Source organism: Myotis davidii, unplaced genomic scaffold, assembly GCF_000327345.1.
Source record: "Myotis davidii unplaced genomic scaffold, ASM32734v1 scaffold327, whole genome shotgun sequence".
Classification (NCBI taxonomy): domain Eukaryota; kingdom Metazoa; phylum Chordata; class Mammalia; order Chiroptera; family Vespertilionidae; genus Myotis; species Myotis davidii.
Genome location: NW_006298628.1, coordinates 1,289,898 through 1,298,202, shown reverse-complemented (window position 1 = coordinate 1,298,202; position 8,305 = coordinate 1,289,898). Strand labels below are relative to the sequence as shown.

General features: G+C 56.2%; 2 protein-coding genes across 2 annotated transcripts in view; both read left to right on the top strand.

Moving 5' to 3' along the window:
• The window catches only part of ACSF2 (acyl-CoA synthetase family member 2), a 14,419-nt gene extending 8,745 nt beyond the window's left edge, over window positions 1-5,674 (top strand). The window contains exons 10-15 of the mRNA XM_015570847.1: window positions 1,780-1,887; window positions 3,091-3,242; window positions 4,705-4,846; window positions 4,932-5,042; window positions 5,185-5,253; window positions 5,519-5,674. Of these exons, the coding sequence (XP_015426333.1) occupies window positions 1,780-1,887; window positions 3,091-3,242; window positions 4,705-4,846; window positions 4,932-5,042; window positions 5,185-5,253; window positions 5,519-5,569 (633 nt within the window). The 3' untranslated portion in view covers window positions 5,570-5,674. The remainder of the gene's footprint in view (window positions 1-1,779; window positions 1,888-3,090; window positions 3,243-4,704; window positions 4,847-4,931; window positions 5,043-5,184; window positions 5,254-5,518) is intronic.
• Window positions 5,675-6,264: 590 nt separating this feature from the next.
• Window positions 6,265-8,305, top strand: part of RSAD1 (radical S-adenosyl methionine domain containing 1) — an 8,202-nt gene continuing 6,161 nt past the window's right edge. The window contains exons 1-5 of the mRNA XM_015570771.1: window positions 6,265-6,270; window positions 6,531-6,558; window positions 7,180-7,196; window positions 7,562-7,695; window positions 7,783-7,987. Coding sequence (XP_015426257.1) covers window positions 6,265-6,270; window positions 6,531-6,558; window positions 7,180-7,196; window positions 7,562-7,695; window positions 7,783-7,987 — 390 coding nt within the window. The remainder of the gene's footprint in view (window positions 6,271-6,530; window positions 6,559-7,179; window positions 7,197-7,561; window positions 7,696-7,782; window positions 7,988-8,305) is intronic.

Below are 8,305 nucleotides of genomic sequence, written 5' to 3'. Positions count from 1 at the left end.
CGCTGAGCCTGCAGCCGCCCTGGCGTCGGGCTCCCCCTTCTGGCTAGACTCGCAGGCAGCCCCCGGGAGAGGGGTGCTCCTCGCCCCGCCCTTGGACTTGCCTCGGGGCCGGAGCTGGAGTTTTCCCTGCACCCATTCTCCCCTTTCTCCCCTTTTTCCTTGGCTGAAGACTAACCGGAACAGTGTGTGTGTGTGTGTGTGTGTGTGTGTGTGTGTGTGTGCCGGGGGATGGGGGGTGGGGTGACCAACAGGACTCAAAAACACACCTGAAGCCCTAACCGGTTCGGCTCAGTGGACAGAGCGTCGGCCTGCGGACTCAAGGGTCCCAGGTTCGATTCCGGTCAAGGGCATGTACCTTGGTTGTGGGCACATCCCCAGCAGGGGGTGTGCAGGAGGCAGCTGATCGATGCTTCTCTCTCATCAATGTTTCTGACTCTCTATCCCTCTCCCTTCCTCTCTGTAAAAAATCAATAAAATAAAATTTTAAAAAAACACACCTGGAGATCACAGGCGGGGAGTCAGGGCAACTGAACAGGCACAGTCCCACCCCCACCCCGTTCCTCTCCTTAAAATATCCCATCCCCTCATTCCCATCTCCAGGGTGGTGGCCAGAGCGGCGCCAAGATGTACTTGGCAGAGGCCGCACCTGGGCAGTGGCCCCAGGACGAGGAGAGCTGGGTGGGTGAGGGGGCCCCCGGGCCTGGCTACAAGGGCCCAGGTACTGTGGGCAGCCCTGCCCCAGCCGACCAGGCCTCTGTGTGTCCGGATTCCTGCGGGGAGGGGAGGGTGGGCAGTCAGGGTCTCGCTGTGGGGCTGCCTGGTAGGGAATGTTGTCTGTGTTGGGAGGTGGTGGAGGAACTGGACCCCAGGTGTTGCCAGACCCCAGCTGTGCCGGAGCTGTGCCAGCCGACACAGAGGAAATGGGAGGTGGGGGGCATGGAGGACAAAGGTCTCGTGTCTGCGGACTGGGAAGGACATAGGATACAGGCTGGCCCTGTCACTCAGGGGTGGGGGCCTGCCCCTCTCACCCCGTCGCCCCCAGGTGAGGGTCATACTTGGCCCAGGACACACTCCCTGATGGTATTTAGGCTCCTCGGAGACTGGCTTCTGGTTTTCTGTTGTTCAGGATGTTCCAACCACTAGAGGGGGAGGGGGGCAGCAGAGGGGGCCACTGGCTTTGAACACCCTTGCTTTGGCTGGATTTGTATTTTGATGGAAATAAAATTCACAGGAAACTCTCCAGAGCTTAGGGGCACTCACCCCAAGGCCAGGCACTTGTCCCAGGTTTCGGGGGATGGGGCAGGGTGGGGTGGGGGTTATGGATGTGCGGCTCCCAGCCGGACCCGGGCAGGCTGGCTTTCTCATCACGCTTATGGGACCTTTGGCTTGGAAGGGAGGGGGAGGGGATGCTGTGGCCTGAAGTCAGGAAGTGGGGCTAAGGCAGCCTGGGGACGGGGGAGAGAAGGCTGGGTGCGGGGAAGGCTGGGAGCTGTGGACTGGGGCGTGCGGCTGCTCCAGGGAAGCAGAGAGATGGAGAGAACCCTGGCCCGGAGAGAATGGATCCCCTGCTCTGTTTCCCATCTGGGCCGGTAGTTGAGTTAGTCAGCTCAGTGTCCCAGCGGCTCCGCCTCCTGACCCCTGACCTCCACCAACTGTGCCTCCTTCCCCACCACTCAGCTGCCCTCCAGGTTCCCCTGATTCCTTCCGTCCCCCGGGGCAGCTCACCCCATCTCTCCACAGTCCCCTCCCGCCCTCCAACACCCCTTCTGGACCCTCCAGGTTGCCTATGGGACCACCGAGAACAGCCCTGTGACCTTCATGAGCTTTCCCGAGGACACCGAGGAGCAGAAGTCTCAAAGCGTGGGCAGAATCATGCCTCACACAGAGGTGAGCCCCCCCCAATCCGGGAACCCCAGTCCCCAACCCCCTGTAGAGACCCACCCCCTCCCCCCGGCAGGGCCTTCCCCAGGCCAGGCCCGGGGCTCTCTCTGTGGGCTGAGGCCTGAGAGGAAGAGCTGAGCGGCGGCCACGAGCAGCTGCCAGCTGAACTTCTCCGCAGCCTCCCTTCCTGTCTGAGGTGTGTTTTTGCCAAGCCCCACTGTCTGTTTCGGGGCAGCCAGGACAGCCTCGAAGAGGAGCCAGAGCACAGAGATTTTTCCTACACAGCGCCTTCTCCCCCGCAGGCCCCCTACCCTCACCGCGGCAGAGTTCCTCCTTTCGCTTGGCGGAAATGCCCACTTTCCCAAGCAGCCTGTCCCTTCGGGGGTCCCTCGCGCCTCGAGGCTGACCCCAATCGTCTCTCACTGTCCAATTCCCAATGGTGCCTCCTCTCCTGCTCCATTGCTGGTGCTTTATGCCAGTCCACACCTGGTTCCCCTTGCCTGCTTGTGCCCTGGCGCCTCTGAGGGCACTGCCAGTGTGTCCAGGCAGCTGCTTCCCCTGGAGCGAATCTTTCCTGCCCTCCTCCCTGGAGTGAGTGTGCAGTGACGTCAGCCCCCTCCCAGCCCCCTCCCAGCCCCTTCCTATGCGTCTGACAACCTCACTGCCACTTGGTGGGATGCCCACCTGTGAGGTAGACAGGGCCAGCGCCCATGTCCCCATTTCACAGAGGCGAACACTGAGGCACACAGAGGCTGCGTTTTCCTTTCACGTTGGCTGCGGCCCATCTTTCTGCTAGGCTTTCAGGCTGCCTCTCTGCCGCCTCGCCTGTTCACATGGCCTGACCACACCACCCTCTTTGGCTTCTCTGTTTGCTGCTAAATGGGAACTCAGAGAGCACTGCCGTTCCTCCTGCACAGCTTATAACTCCTCGGCCCGCCTGGCCCGCCAGAGGCCTCCTTCTCTGTGGGAGCTCCTGTCCACTCCGTTTCCTCAGGACCCCTGGGCCGGGCCTCACCTGTTCTTGTGTGCCTGGCTCAGGGTCCACTCTGGCCTTGTCTCCCTTCCTTGGATCTGGCTGGGCAGAGCCAGGGCGGGGGGGCGGCTCACTGTTAGGGGGCAGGAAAGACGAAGCTCCCAGCCATTCCCGAGTCTCTCTCCACCCCTGAAGTGGGAGGGTGGAGGCCCCCTCCTGAAGCTGCCCTGTCCCAGGCCCAGATCGTGAACATGGAGCTGGGGACCATGGCAGAGCTGAACACACCCGGAGAGCTGTGGATCCGAGGCTACTGCGTCATGCTGGGCTACTGGGGGGAGCCCCAGAAGACTGAGGAAGTAATTGGACAGGACAAGTGGTATCGGACAGGGTGAGAGGGCGGAGCGGGGCAGAGGGTTTGGCTGCTGAGGGGAAGCCGGGGGCATTACACTAGAAGAGGGAGAGTATGTGTGTCAGTATGGCCCCTTCTCAGACCTCATTTCCACAATGTGTAAAATGGGGACGATCAGAGTCCGTGCCTAGGACCGCTGGACAGTGCGCGACACCGGTGTCTCAAAATCAGAGCCAAGGTGTCGACACTCATTTGTTAATGCAACAAATTCTTCTTCACCTGTCACGTGCCAGCACGCTGTTCCAGACACTGGCGGACCAGTGGAAAGCAAGATGAGAACGATCTTACTGTTACTGCTCACATGTCTGGTGGAGGGAGACCAGTACAAACAAGAGGGTTTCAGACACTGATAAAAGTGAGGAAAAGAAAAGGAGATCAGAGGAAAGAAAGGGCCTCTAGTAGAGAGGGGAGCTTGAGTGGGCAGAGAAGGCCTCCCAAGGTGTACGCCTTGGAGCTGAGACCTGAACGATAGAAAAGAAGCCAAGCCCTGGCCAGGTAGCTCAGTTGGTTAGCGCATTGTCCCTACACCCAAGGATGCAGGTTCAATTCCCGGTCGGGCACATACAAGACTCCACCAACGGCCCGGCCAGTGTGGCTCATTTGACCTATGAACCAGGAGGTCACAGTTCGATTCCTGATCAGGGCATGTGACCGGGACTGTGGGCTCGCTCCCTAGTGGGGGGGTGTAGGAGCCAGCCGATCAATGACTCTCTCTCATCATGGATGTTTCTATCTCTCCCTCCCTCTCCCTTCCTCTCTGAAATCTATAAAAATATATTTTTTAAAAAGAATCAACCAATGAATGCATAAATAAGTGGAACAACAAATCAGTGTTTCCTCTCTCTCTCTCAAATAAATAAATTAAAAAAAAAAGTCAGCCATGGAATGCATAATCATAGTTTGTTGAGAGAGAGGCCATGTTATAGGTATTGGTTTGTTTTTTTCCTCCCTCCCCCACTAGACTGTAAGTTCCAGAGAATGTCTTGTTCATGCTGTAGCCTCCAGAGTCTAGGGCAGTGGTTCTCAACCTTCCTAATGCCGCGACCCTTTAATACAGTTCCTCACGTGGTGGTGACCCCCAACCATAAAATTATTTTCGTTGCTACTTCATCACTGTAATGTTGCTACTGTGATGAATCGTCATGTAAATATCTGATAGGCAGGATGTATTTTCATTGTCACAAATTGAACATAATTAAAGCATAGTGGTGAATCACAAAAACAATATGTAATTATATTTGTGTTTTCCGATGGTCTTAGGCGACCCCTGTGAAAGGGTCGTTCGACCCCCAAAGGGGTCGTGAACTACAGGTTGAGAACTGCTGGTCTAGAGCAATGCAAGACACATAGTAGGTGCTCAATGAACGCTAGATGAGTGAGTGAGTGAGTGCGCGGCCGGTGGAGGCGGGGGCAAGCGGCCATTTCCGGCTTTTCCCTGCAGAGACATCGCCACCATGGATGAGCAGGGCTTCTGCAAAATCGTGGGCCGCTCCAAGGACATGATCATCCGGGGCGGCGAGAACATCTACCCCACGGAGCTGGAGGACTTCCTTCACACGCACCCCCAGGTGCAGGAAGTGCAGGTGAGGCACCCAGTCCAGGTGAGCCCCAGGAGCAGGAAACCCCGTGGGGATGGTGAGGCCTGAGATCTGTCTGTCCCTCTGGAAGGTGGTGGGAGTGAAGGATGACCGGATGGGGGAGGAAGTCTGCGCCTGCATCCTGCTGCAGAGTGGGGAAAAGTCCACACCAGAGGAGATCAAGGCTTTCTGCAAAGGGAAGGTGGGAGCCTTAACGCACCCCAACTTATGGTGCTCTGTTCTTCACCCCCTGCTTCTCCCTGCCAACCACTCCACCCACTGTCCCCTCCCCCAACCCTATGATCCCCACCCAGCCTCATGCTTTATCTCCCTCTGGTCTGCAGATCGCCCACTTCAAGATTCCCCGGTACATCGTGTTTGTCACCACCTACCCCCTCACCATCTCAGGAAAGGTGTGTAAGATGGAGAAGACAAGGGAGGGGCAGGATAGCCTGGGGCCCTGGCACAGAAGGCCAGGTGGCCCTAACTCTGCCCCAGGGATGGGTAAGAGTATGGCAGTAGGATGACCGACTGACTAGTCAACTCATCCTGGGTTTGCCCCAAAGTTTCCTGGCTTTCGCCTAAGAAACTCCTCAGTCCCTGGCAAACCAAAACGGCTGGTCACCCAAGCTGGCAGAAGCCGCAAGCCTGGCTTTTATTCCTTTCTCTTTGCTGCAGGTCCAGAAATTCAAACTTCGAGAGCAGATGGAACGGCATCTAAACCTGTGAATAAAGGGGAGGGGGGTCCGCTAGGCCCTCCCTGCCCTTCCCCCACGTTCCCCTCGTCTGTCTTTGTGATTTGACATAAAGAGCTTCTCTGTTTTCTTTGGCTGATCTCTTGCTGGTGTGGTCTCTTGGCCGCTATTATGAGATGGAGGGAAGAATCTAAAGGGAAACTAGCATTTTTAGACCCACTCCTTATCAACGATGTGCTAGGCACTTGGGTGTGCACTTATCTACTTCATTTAATCCTCACTCGATCCCTTGAGATACCAAAGGGATTCAATGAGAATTTTAAAGACTATACACATTTCTTTTTCATATTACCACCAGATCAGTCCATCAAGAAGTATTCTCTTTTAATAACAGCTTCATTGAGATATAGTTCACATACCATCCAATCCCCCCATTTAAAGTGTACGACTCATTGGTTTTTAGGATATTCACGCATCTATGCCACCACCATCACAGTCAATTTTGAAGATTTTCATCTCCTGAAAAAGAAACTCTGTGCCCTTTAGCTATCATCCCACATCTCCCTTCCCCCAAAACAAATATGTTTTTTTTCATCCATGAACCTGGGTTTGCTTGATGGGCAGAGCCAGATAAAGCAGGCTGTACCTTGAACCCAAGAAATAAAAACAGTACTTCCTGCTTGCAATCCTTACCCTCTAGCAGCAGTGGCCTCCTTCTCTTTTTAGACCATGAACGTACGTTTCGGGCACTCTGGGTGCCAGGCACCATGCTAGGTGCTTTCTTGCAATCTTCCCAACAACTCTGTCAGGTGGACATTAGCCCCATTTCACACATGATGAAATGGAAACGCAGGGCCATCTGGTGTCTTGCCCAAGGTCACAGCTGGAATTAGAACCTACTTGTCCGACTCCAAAGCCCATGATCTTCCCACTTCATGGAACAGTTCAGGTGCCTACTTCCCCAGCCCTTCACCTGAACCCTGTCTCTCCCACAGACACCACCCTTGGCTCTCCTCCCAGCAGGTGCGTGGTGGTGGTGGAGGTGGAGGTGGTGGTGGTGGTGGGGGGGGTCTGACCTAGGAGATGACAGCCTAGTCTCCTGGCCTAGAGGCTTCCCCTGGGATTTTTCTGCTCCTTCAACGTCCAGCCCAAGTGTCCTCTCTTCCCATACCGACTCCCCGCCCTTGTAACAGATCGCCCCACAGCACAGAGCAGACTGGCCTAGTACCCAGCAGATGCGGAATTAATATCTGTTGCCTTTTGTCTCTTGTTGGCTTGCTTCTCCTGTACTGTGACTTGGTCTGATGCATCCGATGTCCCCAGTGCCCAGCTCTGTGCCAGGCACCTAAAATGTTAAGGAATTCACTGAATGAACTAAGAATTCCTGGGTGGGCCAGGGTCCTCGCCCCGACAGGAACCTCCGGGCCGCCAGGGAAAGGAAGGCCAGGTGGCCGCGGTGATCCCTCTTGGCAACTTAAAGGGACCCCAGCGGAGTTGAGCGCGGTTTTTCCATCTAACCAGCTCAGAGAACACCATGTACAAAAAATCATTGTCCTATAGAATGTCCCCCATTCTGGGTTCACGGGCTTGTTTCTTTGTGGTATCATCTACCTTGTTCCTCTAGCACCTGTATTTTCTGCAAAGACGCACTTTACGTCCACGTGAGTGGGGAGGAGGAGGCAGGGCAGGAGTCCACAGGGCGACTTGTCACGCGTGAGCCCACCCGCCGACCTTCCCCGCTCCCGGGCGAGGTCTCGGCTAGGACCCTGCCCTGGCAGGGAGATGTCCGTGCCCGGGGACCTTAAGTCCTGGTGCTCACCAGCGCGGTGACCCTTGACCTTGTGGCTCCCCTTCTGAACCCCAGTTTTGTCTTATTGAAGTGGGCATGATCCCAGTCTTCGGGAGTTGCGGGGCTCAGATGGCTTACAGACCCGGACTGGGGTTGGGAATGTGTGCAGCTGAACCCTAGAAGGGGCCGGGGCAGCCCGGAGCCCCTCTCACCCCCTCAATCACCCCACGCCCCCAGTGGCCCTACTGCGAGAAGCGCTGCAGTTACTGCAACTTCAATAAGTACATCCCCCGCGGCGTGGACGAGGCTGCCATGCGGAGCTGCCTGGTGACGGAGGCCCAGACGCTGCTGCGGCTCAGCGGGGTGCAGCGGTGGGTACTGGGGGGCTTGGAGGGCGTGGATAGGTCGGGTGCTGCAGGGCTCCCCCAGGCCTCATGTTCTTTATCTTCTTTACCCAGGGTGGAGTCTGTGTTCTTTGGCGGAGGCACCCCGAGTCTGGCCAGTCCCCACACTGTGGCTGCTGTCCTGGAGGCAGTGGCCCAGACAGCTCACCTGCCCGCAGACTCCGAAGTCACGTTGGAGGTGAACCCCACTTCTGCCCCAGCCTCTAGGTTGGCAGCATTTGGGGCAGCAGGAGTCAACAGGCTGTCCATTGGCCTCCAGGTAACCAATCTGTCCACCCCATCGAGGGCACCCAGCCCTTCCGTGCTGTCTCTCCACTGGTCACATTCGTTTATTGGACAAACATTTACTAATTTATTTTTAAAAACAATTCTTTATTGTTGAAAGTATTATCTATGTCTCCCTTTCCCCCCCATTGACCCCCTCCAGCCCCAGGCCTTCAGCCCCCGTTGTCCTTTTTTGTTATTAATCCTCACCAGAGGCTATTTTTTCCAGTGATTTTTAGAGAGTGTGGGAGGGAGAGTGAGAGGGAGGAGGGGGAGAGAGAGAGAGAGAGAAAGAGAGAGAGAGAAATACATT